At 30.9% G+C, this 20,101-nt stretch overlaps 2 protein-coding genes across 2 annotated transcripts; both read left to right on the top strand.

The window, feature by feature from the left end:
* Window positions 1–2,552: 2,552 nt before the first annotated feature.
* Window positions 2,553–5,539, top strand: LOC114396267 (disease resistance protein RPM1-like). The gene has a single exon (XM_028358168.1). It carries the CDS (start codon window positions 2,582–2,584, stop codon window positions 5,345–5,347), a length of 2,766 nt encoding a protein of 921 aa, XP_028213969.1. The 5' UTR covers window positions 2,553–2,581; the 3' UTR covers window positions 5,348–5,539.
* A 7,170-nt stretch (window positions 5,540–12,709) lies between these two features.
* LOC114396268 (disease resistance protein RPM1-like) lies at window positions 12,710–15,914 on the top strand. The gene is made up of 2 exons (XM_028358169.1): window positions 12,710–14,987; window positions 15,534–15,914. Exon 1 carries the CDS (start codon window positions 12,743–12,745, stop codon window positions 14,348–14,350), a length of 1,608 nt encoding a protein of 535 aa, XP_028213970.1. The 5' UTR covers window positions 12,710–12,742; the 3' UTR covers window positions 14,351–14,987; window positions 15,534–15,914.
* The last annotated feature ends 4,187 nt before the right edge of the window (window positions 15,915–20,101 follow it).

Genomic DNA, 20,101 nt, shown 5'->3' with positions numbered 1-20,101 from the left:
TCAGTACTGGCATGCACATTCTCACCTGTGTCTGAGTAAATCGAACTAGCATGTGTTTTAGGACAAGTGGATGATATTTTAATTTGACCATGCCAAAATATTATGACTAAAACCAATATTAAATCTGATGTTTGAGTAGGTCGAATAAATATTACATTACTGACAAGCATAGTTAAAAATCAATAAATTAGTTATATATCCAACTCACTCAATAAATATTAAGAGAAAATAAATATTTTCTTTCGTCTTTAAATTTATAAGGTGCTCATGTTTAGGTCTTTAAATTTTTTTCATATTTGAGGGACCTAATAATTATTAGTGCCTAACAAATTTAAGAATAAAAATATGTATTTATCCTATTAAAAAATGAGGGTGTAAAATTTGAAATCCTTCTCTTACTTCAGACTCAATTATATAAGAATCTCATCTATTAAAAATAATTAGTAACATTAATGATACTCCACGACGACATGATAAGTCAATGAAGATTGTCAATGTCACTATTACATCATTAGTTAACCCTGCTACTTGGCCATGGATACAAAAAAAAACTTTAAAGAACTAAAAAAAAAATCCTATTTTATAAGAATAAAAGGTTATTTAAGCATAATTAAAAACCATGATTGCTTTTAAGTGAAATAAAGGAGGAACTAGTTTGATGTCCCGGGCGATATAAAATGTCATTATTAAATTAACTGAATATTTTCTACATCTCAAAATAAGTGTTTGTCTTAAATGATCTTGTACAGATCAAGAAAAATTAATAAATAGGTAACATATAGTAATAATTTTACAAAATTAACCTTATTAAATAGATGAAAGAAATTAATATTAATATTAGATTCAAAAACTAAAGTGATATCTATCAGAAGTATTAGTAAAAAAAAAAATATTACATTAAAAAATCAAATGCATCACTTATTTAGGAATAATTTTTTTCTCAAATACAATCCTTATTTTGAGATGAAGTGAATAACTTTTGTGACTTTATTCTAAAAATTATAATTTCCCAATCTGTCAATTGCAATTTCAAGTAGATTAATGACAAATGATTTTTAAGAAAATTTTTCATGCTTGGGAAAATAGTTATAACATCTTAAATGAAATTTTGTTTAAAATATAAGGAATGCGTACCCATAAGCATTGATTAATATATATAAACATGAAAAAAAATGTTTAAAATTATCGATAAAATATGTTTTATCTGTCAATATTTCTAAAAGTTAATAATAGTTCGTAAGAAAATTTACATATGTTTCTTGGATTTTGTGCACATGTAACGATTAGCAAGTGCGGAACTTGGATTTGACAAGTCTTGCGTGCTACAAGTGTTGTGATCTTGCATATATGGCATTCATCATGGATGACATGTATTAGAGACGTAATTTTGTGCTCTTGCATTCATACCTCTTACAAAATGGCAGGTACCGGAGACATGGTAATGTGAATTAGTAGGACTAACCAAGCGCGAACCTTAAGTTTTGCGAGACCTTCTAAGGATTGATCAGGGAATTGTTCTACTTGAGTTTTGGACATTGTGTTCTTGCATACATGTCACATGCCATGAGTGGCATGTAATGAAGACCGTAACATCCCATTTTTCATAAAATAAATTAAAAGGGATTTTATTTAAAAATAAATATAATTTTAGAAAAATAATGAGGTTTTTGTAATTAAATAAATAAGGAGAAATAATTTTATTAATTAAAATAATATTTGTATGGTAAATAAAAAATATATGTCCTTAGAAAATAAAAATAATATTTTATTTATTAATTTCATATGAAATAAAATAGAATTCATTTTTATAAAATAAATATATGCTCTTTTAAGACTTTAACACTTTCTTTTTTTACACACTATTTTCTATAAGACATTTAAAATGATATTTATTCTATTTTATAAAACTCAATCTGCAATATTTCTTTCACTAATTATTTTTAGACTTAAAATACCCATCATTAAAAAAAGAAGGAGAATATATTGATAAATCATTAGACGATGGAGAAGTATTAATTACAAGGATAATTTTGAAAAATATTATAAACATAAGACAAACTTTTTAAAAAGGATGGGACAAACTTATTAATCACTCCCCGTGGATGGCATGCAATGGAGACGATAAAATCCCATTTTTCGTAAAATAAATAAAATTTTAGAAAAATAATAACATTTTTTTTATTAAATAAATAAAAAATAATAATTTTATTAATCAAAATAATATTTGTAAAGTAAATAAAATAAATATATGTCCTATCATCTTTGTCTAAAACTAGCGCAGGTCATATCTAGGACAAGTGGATGATACTTCAACGTGGAAATGTAAAATATTATGACTTAAACCAATATTACTTTGGCATTTTCGTATTAATTGGTTCAACCATAATGGAATATTTCGATACATTGGAATAAATAACTACTTTATAAATTAACAATACATCCAACTTGCTGAATCAAAGAATATTAAATATTAATCAATTGTCCTCCTCTTACTACGGACATGGCTATATATAATGTTCAAGAACATCAAGTTTTGCACTCACAACAAACCAATGAAACAGAGCTAGCTACCAAGACTAAAATGGCAGAAACTGCAGTGTCCTTGGCTGGTCAGCATGCGCTTCCAAAAATATTGGAAGCTGTCAAAATGCTGAGAGATCTCCCAAAGGAAGTTAGAGACATTACAGATGAACTTGAAAGCTTTCAAGATTTCATCAATGATGCTGATAAAGTGGCTGAAGCAGAAGAAGATGATGGAAGGCGTCATAGAATAAAAGAAAGGGTGGTGCGGCTGAGAGAAGCAGCTTTTCGCATGGAAGATGTCATCGATGAATATAACATCTCCTGTGAGGATAAGCAACCTGATGATCCTCGATGTGCAGCTTTACTATGTGAGGCTGTTGCCTTCATCAAAACTCAAATCCTTCTCCTTCAAAGTGCATATAAGATTCAGGATGTAAAATCCCTTGTTCGTGCTGAAAGAGATGCTTTCCAAAGCCATTTTCCATTAGAGCAAAGACCAACCAGTTCTAGAGGAAATCAAGATGTCACCTGGCAGAAACTTAGAAGGGATCCTCTCTTTATTGAGGAAGATGAGGTTGTGGGGCTTGATGGCCCTAGAGGTATATTGAAAAATTGGTTGACAAAGGGAAGAGAAAAACGCACTGTCATCTCTGTGGTGGGAATTGCAGGGGTGGGAAAAACCACTCTTGCCAAGCAAGTTTATGACCAGGTGCGTAACAATTTCGAGTGCCATGCGTTGATCACAGTTTCTCAATCCTTCTCTGCTGAAGGATTGCTGAGGCATATGTTGAATGAGCTTTGCAAAGAAAAAAAGGAGGACCCTCCCAAGGATGTTTCTACCATCGAGTGGTTGACAGAAGAAGTCAGAAACCGCTTGCGCAACAAGAGGTATGTTGTCTTGTTTGATGACGTATGGAATGGAAAATTTTGGGATCACATTGAATCTGCTGTAATTGATAATAAAAATGGAAGTAGGATATTAATCACAACCAGGGATGAGAAGGTTGCAGAATATTGTAGGAAATCATCATTTGTTGAGGTGCATAAGCTAGAAAAACCGTTAACTGAAGAAGAATCTTTGAAATTGTTCTGTAAGAAGGCATTTCAGTATAGTTCCGATGGAGATTGTCCAGAAGAACTTAAAGATATATCTCTAGAAATTGTTAGAAAGTGTAAAGGTTTACCTCTAGCAATAGTGGCCATTGGTGGTCTTTTGTCTCAAAAAGATGAAAGTGCACCGGAATGGGGACAGTTTAGTCGAGATCTAAGTTTAGACTTGGAGAGGAATTCTGAGTTAAATAGTATAACAAAAATTTTAGGTTTAAGTTATGATGATTTGCCGATCAATCTCAGATCATGTTTATTGTATTTCGGAATGTATCCGGAGGACTATGAAGTTGAATCTGATAGATTGATTAGACAGTGGATAGCTGAAGGGTTTGTCAAACATGAAACCGGAAAAACATTGGAAGAAGTTGGGCAACAATATTTATCTGGGTTGGTCCGTAGAAGTTTGGTGCAAGTATCCTCATTTGGACTTGATGGAAACGTTGAATGGTGTCGTGTTCATGACTTAATACACGACATGATCCTTAGAAAAGTCAAGGATACAGGGTTTTGTCAGTATATTGACGGGCGTGATCAATCTGTATCAAGTAAGATTGTTCGACGCCTGACAATTGCAACCCATGATTTTAGTGGAAGTATAGGAAGCTCACCCATTCGGTCAATTCTTATCATGACAGGAAAAGATGAAAACTTATCTCAAGACTTGGTAAACAAATTCCCTACAAATTACATGCTACTGAAGGTACTTGATTTTGAAGGTTCTGCTTTTAGTTATGTTCCTGAAAATTTGGGGAATTTATGCCACTTGAAGTATTTAAGCTTCCGGTATACATGGATAACAAGTCTACCAAAATCCATTGGTAAGCTCCAGAATTTGGAGACCTTGGATATAAGAGACACAGATGTGTCTGAGATGCCAGAGGAGATTAGTAAGCTTAAAAAGCTACGTCATCTTCTGGCTTATTATAGGTGTTCAATTCAATGGAAGGATATTGGAGGCATGACATCCCTACAAGAGATACCTCCAGTGATTATAGATGATGATGGAGTGGTCATTAGAGAGGTTGGAAAGCTAAAGCAGTTAAGGGAACTGTCGGTGGATGATTTTGAGGGAAAACACAAAGAGACTCTGTGTTCCTTGATAAATGAGATGCCACTCTTGGAGAAACTATTTATTGATGCAGCTGATTGGAGTGAAGTAATTGAGTTGTACATTACGTCACCTATGTCTACACTTAGGAAGCTTGTCCTATGGGGGACGTTAACAAGGTTAATGCCAAATTGGATTTCACAGTTCCCAAATCTCGTGCAACTGAGTTTGGGCGGCTCCAGGTTGACTAATGATGCATTGAAATCACTAAAAAATATGCCAAGGTTGTTGTTCCTCGATTTAAGTTACAATGCTTATGAAGGTGAAACTTTGAATTTTCAAAGTGGAGGGTTTCAGAAACTAAAGACACTGCAACTCATATTATTGGATCAATTGAAGTGCATCCTTATCGACAGAGGAGCACTGTGTTCTGTGGAAGAAATTGTTTTAGAAGACCTCTCCAAACTCAAAACAGTTCCCTCTGGAATTCAACACTTGGAGAAGCTTAAAGATCTCTATATCAACGACATGCCAACTGAATTTGAGCAGCGCATTGCTCCTGATGGAGGAGAAGACCACTGGATCATCCAAGATGTGCCCCATGTACGTATTTGGAGCAGGGATGCTGAAGAACCTTCGCATATATTCGGCAGAAGTCATCACTAAGATTCTCACCATTATAATCCTTTCTATTATTGTGCTCAGAATTGGTAGATGTTGACCTGAGTTTTTTATTTCCATGTTGATAAATACTTGAACAATTTCATTGTATCATTTTTAAGAAGAAATTAACTTGGTGTTTTTATAGGGTCCTAAGCATATATTTCGTGTCAATGTTGTGAGTTTTTAAAGTTCTATTACGATTGAAGTTCAATAATGTAATTTTTTTTCATAAATTAGATTGTGTTAAATGTTCCTAATTTTTATGCTTTAAAGTTTGACCCACTTTGTACAACCATAAATTTTAGGAAAGCACTGAGAAAAGATTGTAAGAGTCGTTCCAAATCCAATGTTTCTGACGTTTCAATCATGTAGTTTTTTGAGTGTTAATTATTACGCTCATTTTAGCGTTATTAACACCAACACCATACGAAGAAGCTGAAAATAGTGTTCCTACAATGACAGACAATTTTTGACAACTGGAAAACTCAAAATTCCTTCAAGTTCTTTCTTTTGCGGCCCGTGAAATGGTGGATGCATGAGTGGATTTGAGGCATCAAATTGATTTTTTAAGCTTCCTTCTTCTCTTTCTCTTGTTTCCCTTTTTTTTTTTTTTTTCTAAAATGTGTACTCAAATTTTTGTTAACTTGTAATTTGAATTCTTATCTATAATTTAAGAACTTTACATAACTTGATTACTATCGTGGTACATTGATCACGATAAAGTGATAACAGTCCTCCCAAACGTTTTTATAATAAAAACGTGATATTGATTCAAATGTTTATTTAATCTCACAAAATTATTTAAAAATATAGTTAGACCTAAAATTAAAATATAAATATAAATAACACCAAAAATAAAAATTTAAATAGATGAATTTTTAATAATTATGAATATAGATTTTCCTTACATCTAACACTACTGACAATTACAATAATCATTATTTTATCACATTTACACGCTAGGAGAGAAAGTCACATGATGTTGTAGTAGGACAAAAATAAGGAGAGAAAATCACTAACGTGTTCACAAAAATATTTAGAATTAGCTAAGGTTTTAGTTTTTAAATTATTTTCAATTTGATTTTAATCCATAAATTGTTGTCTGACTAGTTAAAGTTTTTTAAATTTTAGAAATTTCAATTTTTAGTTCTTGAATAAAAAATTAAACCCATTATTTTTATTAATTTAATGAGTTTTTAATAATTATAAATCAATTTTTTAAAAGTTTAGAAATTAAAAATCTTAATGTAAAAAAGTCGAGAGACATTGACCCATCAAATAAAAATGTAGGAACTAAAAATCTTGATAAAAAAAAGTTTAAAGATCTTGACGAATAGAAAAAAAAATAAAAATTAAAAAATAAATTTTGAAAAAGTTTAGTAATAATTAGCCCAGATATTTAAGAGAGATGCTGGAATCTCAAAGTCTTCCTAAAGTCTCAAGGTAGACGTTGCACTAATTTTTTTGTAAACACTAGCATGGATAAAAAATATGATGTCAATTTGATGTAGATAAAAGTATGTCATATTAAAAAAATCATATTAAGTGTGTATATCATTTTTAAAGCTTAGAGTAAAACCATATGCAATGATAAGAAGGATACACCAGCCTGTATATAGCTTTTAAAAGTAAATAGAATAGCTTAATTACCCTCTTCCACCAATGGTTAACCTAGTTAAAAAAAAAAACAAACTGTTCCTGTGGATCAGCATTTAATTTCATGCTCATCATATAATATATTATTATTGCCAGCATCGATTAGATCAAATCAGGTGGCTGACCTATTCAACGGCAATATATTCATCATCTCAGACCAGTTTGAAGATCAATCCTCAAAATGATGAATCGTGTAAATTATCGGCGCAAACTAAAACACTAGGCCAAATGAATAATCAAAATCAAAATAATATATATATATATATATATATATATATATATATATATATATATATACCTGCAAGGTAAATACTTTGACAAGTGTAAGATATTTTATTTAAATTTTATTGGTACAATAACACTGACAAGTACATCTGACATTGTTAATTAATCACATTTATATACAATTAACTAGATAGTAAATTCACAACTTGCTATAGCACGACAAAAATAAAGGGAAAAATATCACAACTTGCTCATAGTATATTTAAGATAGATGATGCTGAAAAGTTCAAAGTCTTCCTCTTGACAGATGTGATAAATTTTTTATATAACACTTATGGGTACAAAATATATAACACTAATATGCTATAGATAAAGGAGATGTATTCGAGAAAACCTGATGGCCAGAAAAGTTAATCATATATGTATAATTATGCATAGATTATTATTTTACTTAAAATTAATTTTATATTTATTGTATTTGTACAATTAAGATTAATTAATCGTGCGTGAGGCTAAAAGAGTTGACACATTTGATGGAGACTTTTGTCCACACTTGCTATAACTTGACAGTCTTCCTTGACTTTACAAGAGGTGGCATGGATTTCCCTATTGTAATTTTTCACCTAAAAAATAGGATGAATAATATGTGAGAACATCATCTTACACAGCTTACTGGATATAAAAAAGGCAATATGAAAATATACAAGATATTATAATAAAGTTTGTGCCAATGTGTGTCATCGCGTGTGGCTAACATGCAATCAATACATTGATCGAATGGAGAAAAAAAGATCATAATCATAATAAGAAAAATATTAGAGCATGTTCTTTTAAGACTTTAACATGCTCTTTTGTACACATTGTTTTCTATTAGTTGAAATTGATTATTCTTTTCCTGTTCCTATTTATAAGACTTTTAAAATAATGCTTATTCTTTTTTTTTTTATAAAATTTAATTTATAATATTTCTTACATTCAATTATTTTAAAACTAAATATGCATCATTAAAAAAATAAAAAATATATTAACAAACCATTAGACGAGAGAAAATTTTAATGACAAAAAAAAAATTTAAAAAATATTATAAATGTAAGACAAACTTATTATTATGAATTAAATTAGTCACTTTCTTTAATCATAATGAATTAGGTAATTGCATGGAGGGACTAAAAATCATAAAATTGAATGGATTTCATTGGTTCTTATTTAAAGGACCTTACTCATGATTTTTCATATTAACAAATTTCAACCAATAAGAAAGTGTGCTAGAAAGTGTAATGCCAACACTCAAAAGTTTGTGTTGTAATACTAATTTTAAGTGCTAATCATGAGTAGGTTTGCTTTATGAAAGAAAAGTAATACTTCCTTTCGTTTCAAATATAAGAAAAAATTTATTTTTAGTCTCAAATATAAGAAAATTAGTATTAATTAAATTTATTTTATTTAATGTTATTATCTCTAAAATATCTTTCATTTAATTGGTTTTTATTATTTTTTATTTTTTTATACAAAGTTTAAATGGATGATAAGTTGAGAAAAAGTTTATTTTAATTAAATGTGGTTAACTAATTTTCTTAATTAGAACAAATGAATATTTTCTTTGGTAAATGCCAACTAGTATCCTTAACACATTAGGTAAAGAACTTAAAGTAGAAATATTTTAATGGAAGATAGAAAATTACGCTGCTCATGATTTTTTTGCATTCTCTTATAATTTTTTCAGTGAATATTTTATTCTTTTAGTTTCTTAACTAGTGTTCTTTTCTTCTTTTAGTTTCTTAACTAGTGCTTTCAGGGCACAAGTTTAGCAAGACCATTTTTCTTATATTTGAGATCCAACAGAGTATGAACTTTACAGGTTTTTGTGCAATTGGTCGGAATTCAGATTAAATTAAAATTAAATCCTAATGAGTCTTGTTGAATATATTATATATTGGTTATATTTGAATTTTTTAAAAATAAATCATTCTATTGTCATTTAAATTTTTTATCTCCACTAAGTGTTGATTTTTTATCATCTAAAACTGTAAGCAAATGAATATATTAGAGAATCAAACAAATTGTATTTTTTTAAGCAAATGAATATATTAGAGAATCAAACAAACTGCAATTGGATATTCATGTTTGAAGTAAAAAAAAAAGAGAGAGAGAGAACTAATTAATCAAACCAATTTGAATCAAAATAATTGATTTGGTTTAGATTGTGAGTTTATCAAGTCAATTTGATCAATGCTCCTAAAATGAAGAAAACAAGTGAAAAAAAGAAGGAAGAGAAGTTTAAAATGACCCAATTTGTTAGATTTTTTTTTTTCGTTTGTTACTATATTATAGGTGTAAAAGTAATCTATCAACTTTTTCAATCAATATTTCTGTTAGAGAATGTGATTCGTACACCATTAGTGATTGTTTGTTCATCTTGTATTTAATTGTGTAGTAAATAAAAAAAAGTTATATATACTCAAAATAAGACGTATATATACTAAAAATGATAGTCTTATATAGTCCGTCTTGATGTTCCTCCGTTTTCTCGGAAAATAAACAAAGCTTGAAAGATTGGCCGCTTGAATTGATATTGCACTGTATCTGTTTAACAAGTTGTACTTTAAACATTAAACTGTTTTTTTATGATATATTCACAAACATATTTGTCTTTTTTATTCGTTTAAACTTTGTAGTTGCAGAGTTCAGATGTATATTGTTAAGCAAATAAGTTGGTAACGGAAGTATGAGCCTAAAGCTACAGAGCCAATAGAACAAGCAAATATTAATTTATTCCTAACAGGCAATTAAGTTGACAAGCAGGGCCGTTTAATTTTGTTGGTAAAACTAATACCGACAAACATCATTATTTGAATCGAATAATTAGTTTTCATACTTATTTAAAAACTGGGTAGCGTGATATGGTATGGATACGGTAACAATTAAACAATTAACATTAGCAATGGCAAATTCAGTGCTGGCATGCACGTTGTGTCTGAAACTAGGGCGGGTCATATCTAGCATGTGTTTTTAGAAGGATTCCACGGATTTGTTTCAAGGTCCCGCAATTGAGAAAACTGCTATCTTCCAAGCAAACTCGTTTGATTCGATCTAGACTAAGTTAACACAAGTTTAGTCTGCGTGTCTACTGAGTCTTGTCTCAATATGCTAAAAATGAATTTAAATACTATTAATTTAACCCGCATGAATCAAATAGACTATTAAACTCATATGAATAGTACGTGAAAATAGACTTGTGAGTTAACAGAGTTTAGTTTGAGTGTCTAGTGAGTCTTGTCTCAATATGCTAAAAATGAGTTTGAATACTATTTAACCCACATAAATCAAATAAACTCTTAAACTCACATGAATAATAACTGAAAATATCATCTTACATACCACTTCTTATAAAAAAGGCAATATGAATAATATGTGAGAACATCATTTTACATACTTATTGGATATAAAAAATAGCAATATGAAAATATACAAGATATTATAATAAAATTTGTGACTATGTGTATCATCGTGTGTGACTAACATGCAATCCATCCATTGATCGAATGAAGAAAAAAAAATCATAATCATAATAAGAGAAATATGGACAGCGTGCTCTTTTAAGACTTTAACATACTCTTTTACATATTGTTTTTTATTAGTTGAAATTAATTATTCTCTTCTCGTTCCTAACTACAAGACTTTTAAAATGATATTTTTTTTATAAAGCTCAATTTACAATGTTTTTTAGATTAATTATTTTTAAACTAAAAATATTCATCATTAAAAGAATTAAGAAAAAGAATGTATTTACAAATCAGCCTTATTCATGATTTTTTTTTTAGTTTTAACAAATTTCAACCAATAAGAAAGTATGCTAGAAATGGCCAACAGTCAAAACTTTGGTTGGTAATACTAATTTTAAGGGCTAACCGTAATTAGGTTTTCTTTATGAGAGAAAAGTAATACTTCCTTTATAAGATAAAATTTATTTTTTTAGTTTCAAATATAAGAAATTTTCAAGTAAATTTACTTTATTTAATGTTATTATCTCTAAAATATCCTTCATTTAATTGAGGTTTTTTTCAATGATTTTTTATGTTTAATATGAAGTTTCAATGAAGGATATGTTGAGAAAAAAATAATTTTTAATTAAGATTGATGAATTAAATGTTATTAATTAACTTTCTTGGTTAGTACAAAAAAATATTTTGAGACCGAAGGGAGGGAGTATGAATTTTACAAGTTTTTGTGCAATTGGTCAAAATTTAGAGGAAATTAAAATTAAATCCTAACCATACATATCCAATTATATATTGGTTATATTTGAAATTTTAAAAAAATAAATCAATCTATTTTCTTTTAAGTTTTTATCTTCACTAAGTGTTGATTTTTATGATTTTAAACTTTATGTTAATGCAAAGCAAAAAAAGACAAATTAGAGAATCAAACAAATTGTAATTTTTTAAAGCAAAAGAATATAGTAGAGAATCAAACAAACTGTAATTGGATATTCAAATTTGAAGTATAAAAAACTAATTAATCGAACTAATTTGAATCAAAATAATTGGTTTTATTTAGAATGTTGAGTTTATGATCAAGTCAATTTGATCAATGCTCCTAAAATGAAGAAAATAAATGAAAAATAAGAGTAAAAAAGAAGTATAAAATGACCTAATTTCTTAGGTTGTTTTTGTTATTATATTATAGATGCAAAGTAATCTATCAGTTTTACCAACAAATAATTTCTATTAGAGAATCTGATTTGTTCATCTTTAGTGATTTTTTATGAGAGAAAAAATTAAAAAAATAATCTTTATTTTATATTTAATTATGTAGAAAATTTTAAAAAAGTTATATATACCCAAAATAAGAAGTATATATATACTAAAAAGGATAGTTTTATATCGTCCTTCTTGCATGTTCCCTCCGTTTTCTTGGAAAATAAACAAAGCTTGAAAGTTAGCCCGCTTGAATTGATATTGCACTGTAGCTGATTAACAAGTTGTACTTTAAACATTAAAATAAGAAGTATATTCACAGAGATTGTCTTTTCTATTCGTTTAAACTTTAAACATTAAAATGAGAAGTATATCATAAAAGTGAAAAGAAGATTCATTCAATTTAAATCTTAAAGTTTTAAATTAAAGTGTGTTATAAAGTTTTTTTATTTGATTTTTTATGGTTCATTCCTGTAAATCTTCAATTATGTGATAGCGTGATATGGTATGGATACAATGACAAACAATTAACATTAACGATGGCAAATTCAGTGCTGACATCCAACTATTATATCTAGCATGTGTTTATAGGACAAGTGGATGATACTTTAACTTCCACATGCCAACTATTATGACTTCGTATTAATTGGAATAAATAACTACTTTATAAATTAGCATTACATCCAACTTGCTGAATAAAAGAATATTAAATATTAATCAATTGTCCCCCTCTTACTACGGACATGGCTATATATGTTCAAGAACATCAAGTTTTGCAATCACAACAAACCAAAAAGCAGAGCTAACTAGCTAGACTAAAATGGCAGAAACTGCAGTGTCCTTGGCTGGTAAGCATGCCCTTCCAAAAATATTGGAAGCTATCAAAATGGTGAGAGATCTCCCAAAAGAAGTTAGAGACATTACAGATGAACTTGAAAGCTTTCAAGATTTCATTAATGATGCTGATAAAGTGGCTGAAGCTGAACAAGATGATGGAAGGCGTCATAGAATAAAAGAAAGGGTGGTGCGGCTGAGAGAAGCAGCTTTTCACATGGAAGATGTCATCGATGAATATAACATCTCCTGTGAGGATAAGCAACCTGGCGATCCTCGATGTGCAGCTTTACTATGTGAGGCTGTTGACTTCATTAAAACTCAAATCCTTCGCCTTCAAAGTGCGTACAAGATTCAGGATGTTAAATCGCTTGTTCGTGCTGAAAGAGATGGTTTCCAAACCCATTTTCCTTTAGAACCAAGACTAACAAGTTCTAGAGGAAATCAAGATGTCACCTGGCAGAAACTTCGAATGGATCCTCTCTTTATCGAGGAAAATGATGTTGTGGGGCTTGATGGCCCTAGAGATACATTGAAAAATTGGTTGACAAAGGGAAGAGAAAAACGCACTGTCATCTCTGTGGTGGGAATTCCTGGGGTGGGAAAAACCACTCTTGCCAAGCAAGTTTATGACCAGGTGCGTAACAATTTCGACTACTATGCATTGATCACAGTGTCTCAATCCTACTCTGCAGAAGGACTACTGAGGCGTTTGTTGGATGAGCTTTGCAAAGTGAACAAGGAGAAACCTCCCAAGGGTGTTTCTAACATGGAGTCGTTGACCGAAGAAGTCAGAAACCGCTTGCGCAACAAGAGGTATGTTGTCTTGTTTGATGACGTATGGAATGAAACATTTTGGGATCACATTGAATCTGCTGTAATTGATAATAAAAATGGAAGTAGGATTTTAATCACAACCAGGGATGTGAAGGTTGCTGGATATTGTAAGAAATCATCATTTGTTGAGGTGCTTAAGCTAGAAGAACCTTTAACTGAAGAAGAATCATTGAAATTGTTTTCTAAGAAGGCATTTCAGTATAGTTCCGATGGAGATTGTCCAGAAGAACTTAAAGATATGTCTCTTGAAATTGTTAGAAAGTGTAAAGGTTTACCTCTAGCAATTGTTGTCATTGGTGGTCTTTTGTCTCAAAAAGATGAAAGTGCACCCGAATGGAAACAGTTTAGTGAAAATCTTTGTTTAGACCAGTTGGAGAGGAATTCTAAGTTAAATAGTATAACAAAAATTTTAGGTCTAAGTTATGAGGATTTGCCGATCAATCTCAGATCATGTTTGTTGTATTTCGGAATGTATCCGGAGGACTATGAAATTAAATCTGATAGATTGATTAGACAGTGGATAGCTGAAGGGTTTGTCAAACATGAAACCGGAAAAATATTGGAAGAAGTTGGGCAACAATATTTATCAGGGTTGGTCCGTAGAAGTTTGGTGCAAGTATCCTCATTCAGAATTGATGGCAAAGTTAAAAGGTGTCGTGTTCATGACTTAATACACGACATGATCCTTAGAAAAGTCAAGGATACAGGGTTTTGTCAGTATATTGACGGGCCTGATCATGCTCTTTGTGTTCCGTAATAAATGAGATGCCACACTTGGAGAAACTACGTATTCGTACAGCTGATGAGAGTGAAGTAATTGACTTGTACATTACGTCACCTATGTCTACACTTAGGAAGCTTGACCTAAGTGGGACGTTAACAAGGTTTCCAAATTGGATTTCACAGTTCCCAAATCTTGTGCATCTGCGTTTGTGGGGCTCCAGGTTGACTAATGATGCATTGAATTCACTAAAAAATATGCCAAGGTTAATGTACCTCTGTTTCGTTCTCAATGCTTATGAAGGTGAAACTTTGCATTTTCAATGTGGAGGGTTTCAGAAACTAAAGCAACTGTCCCTCAGCAGTTTGGATCAATTGAAGTGCATCCTTATCGACAGAGGAGCACTGTGTTCTGTGGAAAAAATTGTTTTACAAGACCTCTCCCAACTCAAAACAGTTCCCTCTGGAATTCAACACTTGGAGAAGCTTAAAGATATCATTATCGACGACATGCCAACTGAATTTGAGCAGCGCATTGCTCCTGATGGAGGAGAAGACCACTGGATCATCCAAGATGTGCCCCATGTACGTATTTGGAGCAGGGGTGCTGAAGAACCTTCGCATATATTAGGCAGAAGTCATCACTAAGATGCGTCCAAATTTGAAAATAGAAGGTGCGTCTTTTTCACATCTATAACTTTGTAGAATGACATTCGTGGTCTTTTTCTTTTCTTCAATAAAAAATGCAACCATTATCTAATTCCTAAAATAATTACTTTTGCCTCATTTTCTCTTCTAGTATTTGCTTCATTTTTCTTTCTCTACAACATCTCACGTACAAGTTAGGGATAGAATTGTCTGACAAGTATATGCCTGCACCAACCAAAGTTAATGTTTCTTCATTATAAGATTCTCACCATTATAATCCTTTCTATTATTGTGCTCAGAATTGGTAGATGTTGACCTCAACTGGATTGAGTTTTTTATTTCCATGTTGATAAATACTTGAAAATTTTCATTGTATCATTTTAAGAAGAAATTAACTTGGTGTTTTTATAGGGTCGTAAGCATATATTTTGTGTAAATGTTATGGGTTTTTAAAGTTCCATTACGATTGAAGCCCAATAATGTGGATTTTTTTTCATAAATTAGATTGTGTTAAATGTTCCTAATTTTGATGCTTTGAAGTTTGACATACTTTGTACAACCATGAATTTTAGGAAAGCAATGAGGGAAGATTGTAAGAGGTGTTCCAAATTCAATGTTTTTGACATTCCAATCATGTGGTTTTTTGAGTGTTAATTATTGCGCTCATGTTAGCGTTATTAACACCAACACAATACGAAGAAGCTGAAAATAGTGTTCCTACAAAGGCAGACAATTTTTGACAACCGGAAAACTCAAGATTCCCTCAAGTTCTTTCTTTTGCGGCCCGTGAAATGGTGGATGCATGAGTGGATTTGAGGCATCAAATTGGTTTTTTAAGCTTCCTTCTTCGCTTTCTCTTGTTTCCCTTTTTTCTAAAATGTGTACTCAAATTTTTGTTAACTTAATGTAATTTGAATTCTTATATATAATTCAAGTTCATTTCTTTTAAATTGATTGTTTGTCTTTGTTTTAATTTAATGCCTTTATAAATTGGCATTTGGTCACTTATAGTGCGTTGATCGTATATTCCTATGGACAACTGTGAAATTGAAATAAGGATTGAATTTAAGATAAAATGCAACAAGGTTGGAGATTCTATATATAGGAATAAATATCAACAATTACGATAATTTAGATATTCTTAAACCTAATGATTGTCCTAATTGAGAAATTCTAAAGGTTTAAAATTTTCAATTGCAGAAAAGAGTTTTTGAGTTAAGATATATTCACCTTCAATTACAATAGTAAAAAATAAATTCAGTTTCTCATTATGCTTCTAGAACTTGAATTGGAGTGAAAATTTGGGTTGTACATGTTAAGCTTGGGGTGAACTCATATTGTAACAAGACATGTTTGATTTTGGCTTAGCACTTTAATACTCTTAGCACAGTGCTTCAGCAATTTTGGTACCCAAACTTTTATGTTTAGGTTTGATCCCATATTTTTCAAAAACAATTTAATGGTCGAATATATATTATTAAAATCAAGTTATATATCACTTATTTGGAGTTAGATAAATTTTTCAAGGCTTAATTTTATCTTTTTGTGTCATTCATTATTTATTTTATTTAATTTCTTCCTCCTAATAATAAAATCTTTAATTTAATCGCTTAATTCACTTGACATTGTTTATTAATAGTAGGATGAGATTGAATCAAACAAAGGAACAAATTAAACTGTTTATTAAAATTTGAAAAACAAACAGTGTGAACAAGAAGTTTATTGAGGGGTCAAGTTGCACTGTTTTGAAAATTAAAGTACTAAATTAAATTGTTTATTAATAGAGGACCAATGCTAAATAAAGAAATAGCACGGCAAAAAAGTAAGGTTTTTTTTACTTTTAAAAATTTTGAAAATTTTATTGAATTCTAAAATATTCAATTAACTTGCCTAATTTTTTGTTTATTCACTCTTTTTTTCCTTTTAATCCTTGATGTTTGAAAACTTCAAAACTCTTTTTGATCACAAACATATTTTAACTCTCATAAAACAACACAACAATGTTTCTAAAATCGGACTTTTATAAGTTATTGATAAATCACTTTGTGAGTGATATTTTGTACAAACTTTTATGTTATTTTGTATGCATTTTCTTGATAGAATTTACAATTGGACACTAGTTTTGTATTCCAAAAGTATAACCACTCAATTGAGTGAAAGAGTAGGAAATTATACAAATTTATGAAGATTTAAGAACTTTACATAACTTGATTACTATCGTGATACATTGATCACGGTCGTGGTAATCAGCATGATCACAATAAAGTGATAAGAGTCCTCCCAAACAGCGTCAAGATCCAACAATAGCCATGGTAAATTGACCACGATCATGGTAAATCAAGAGGCTCATAGTCAATTTATAATGGTTCAAGGCTTCAGCGTCACTTCTAACCACGATTGTAGTGCTCCTTTTCAAACAAATATCTTTAGGAAGCTATATATAGGTTTCTAGACTATGTAAAAATCATTTTTCAATTATTTTTAGTTTTATTCTTATCTTTTACAAATTTGAGACAATCTTGAAGCTTTTAAGAGTCGAAGAACTTAAACAACATCGCTAGAATGGATTATGATCATTGTTCCTACTTATTGGTATGTTTATGTTTATTTTATCTAGGATTGCTAGTGTTGTTCTGATCATGAGGAGCTAGTCCTCCTAGTCCGAAGATTATTAGATAACTTTTCATTTGTACCATTCTCCTCATTTTAATGAAATTTCTCATTGATTTTATGTTAATTAGTTCTCTTGTTTTTACTGTTTATTTGAAACCAATCATTTTAATACTTAATCAATTGCACAATACTAATCATGTAATTGGGAGATTTAGGTAGAGAGTGTTTTATGTCAAATTGCATGATCAAACTCTTTGGGTAATCTCCAATACATTAGTTAATCTTTAATTAATTTTTTCTATAATTGATTTTATTTTGACTTAAATTGATAGAACCAATGATCATTGCGGTATTGATTTAAGGCAAGAAGCATCTTCTAACCTTGATCATAGACTTTAGTTGATTTTGTGAATGAGTAATTAACTAGAGAAAGCATTTTATTACAACTAGGGTTGAAGGAAAATTAGTACTAGTAAGTCATAACCCCAAATCACTCTTATCATCAATGAACTCTTTCTTTATATTCGTATATTTGTTTACTTATAAATCCAAAACTGTAAAAATATTTAAATTATCTTTTTAATTACTTCAACTGTTATTTTAATAAACTTGACTAATTGAGAATACAACTCATCATTTGGGTTTGATATCCATACTTTCGAAACCACTATTATGATTGCGTAAGGTACACTTGAGGTATGACAAACATATTGGACATACAACGATGGCAACATGTAGCATATGCATTTATGGTTTTGGGAATAAAAGAAGAAATCTGAAATGAAAACACTATGAGTGTGTTTGGATGAGAGAATTTAAAATTATGAGGAATTTTAAATTCTAAGAATTTCAAATACCTCAATTGAAATTCTTTTATTTTCAAAATTTTGTGTTTATATAAAAAAAATTAAAATTGAGGGTGAAAGAAAATGAGCCACGAGTTCGAGAATACAATTTCGGACTTTTAGGTGGAAAAGAGGATGAAGATTATAAAAGAAATACGCGAACTTTTTGGAAAGTTCTAATGTAAGAAGAGAATTTTAATTTCTCACCTTTTAGAAGGAAGTTAAAATTTCACATTTTTAGTGGTTTAAAATTATGTTTTAAAATTCCAAAAATTTAAATTCTTCAAAAAAAACATCCAAACAATAAATTTTATATTAAAGAAATTTAAATTTTCTGATAAATTACTTTCCTTAGTTAAAATTCTATATTAAAGATATATTGATAAAGAAAACATGAAAGAAAACTGGATTCAAGGCCTGCCTCCAGACAAGGCAAGAAAGAAAGCAAACTTAGCTTTTCTCATATCATGTGTGCCTTACAATTGCTTTATTTATACTAATTCCTTACTAACAGAATTTGTCATTTTGTGTCAAGGAATATTTTAGGAAATCATTGGCTAACAATTTATGATTATGCTTGTCTCCCTAAGGCCAACCAGCCATCCTCTAGCAATTCTTCATTCCAGGTCAGCTTCCTTTCTCGCTTTTCTTTCTCATGTGTAGTCTATGAGGTAAGAGGGCTTTGTGATGGCCCTCTTTACTTTCTTGCTATATGTACCCTTGGTTTCTATGTTTGTACCTCTATTTTGTGTTCTCTGTTAACTGCCCCAACTTTTGTATCATTCGTCGGCCCTTGTAAAACTACCTTGTCCTCAAGGTGATAATCCTCACATAATTGATCCCAATTCTCCCACGAGGTGTCATCCAGGGATAGCCCTTCCCATTGCACCAACACTTCCCCAGGCCCTTGTTCTAAAGCTCGTTGATAATCTAATATGGCAAGCTAAGGGAGTAATGACTGGTTGGTGTTGAACAAATTGTTTTGGAAAGTGAACTTCCTGAATATGTTCTGGGGAGCCTTTGAATGCTTTCAACTGGGAGCGGTGAAAAACATGATGTATGCGGACTTCTTCCAGCAATTTCAAGCGGTATGCCACAGGTCCTATGCGTTCCAGAACTTGAAATGGTCCGTAGAATCTCTTAGCCAACTTGCCCATGATTGCTTGTGGTCCCTTAGCAGAGACTTTTCGGTGGGGCCTTAATTTAAGCATAACCCAATCTCCTGGTTGGTGGATCACCTCTCTTTGTTTAGCATCTGCAGTTATCTTCATACAGTCTTGTGCTTTGAGAAGCTTCTTGCGAATGGCCTGAAATGTTTCTTCTCTGTTGGTCAACATTTTGTCAACTGCGTCCAGAGCTGAAGAACCCACGATATAATCAGGAAAATTAATGGATTTGCGCCCGAATGTGATCTCATATGGAGTGGTGCCTGTTGCCGCATTCCATGAAGTGTTATGAGACCACTCCACCTAGAGAAGAAACTTGCCCCATTCCCTTGGCTGATGATGAACAAATGTGCGCAGACATTGCTCTATGACCCTGTTTAGCACCTCCGTTTGACCATCACTTTGTGGGTGATAAGCGGAGCTCATCCTTAGCTGTGTGCCACTCCGACGAAACAACTCTTGCCAGAATTTGCTAACGAATAGGGGGTCGTAGTCGGAGACCAGGCTGCAAGGGAG

The sequence above is a fragment of the Glycine soja genome, chromosome 18 (assembly GCF_004193775.1).
Source record: "Glycine soja cultivar W05 chromosome 18, ASM419377v2, whole genome shotgun sequence".
Lineage (NCBI taxonomy): Eukaryota > Viridiplantae > Streptophyta > Magnoliopsida > Fabales > Fabaceae > Glycine > Glycine soja.
Note: the sequence above shows the minus strand (reverse complement) of the source record. Positions and strands in the feature narration are given on the sequence as shown.

Excerpts from the sequence above, each read along its gene's own strand:
- LOC114396267 (XM_028358168.1), top strand. The coding sequence starts at position 2,582 with ATGGCAGAAACTGCAGTGTCCTTGGCTGGTCAGCATGCGCTTCCAAAA.
- LOC114396268 (XM_028358169.1), top strand. The coding sequence starts at position 12,743 with ATGGCAGAAACTGCAGTGTCCTTGGCTGGTAAGCATGCCCTTCCAAAA.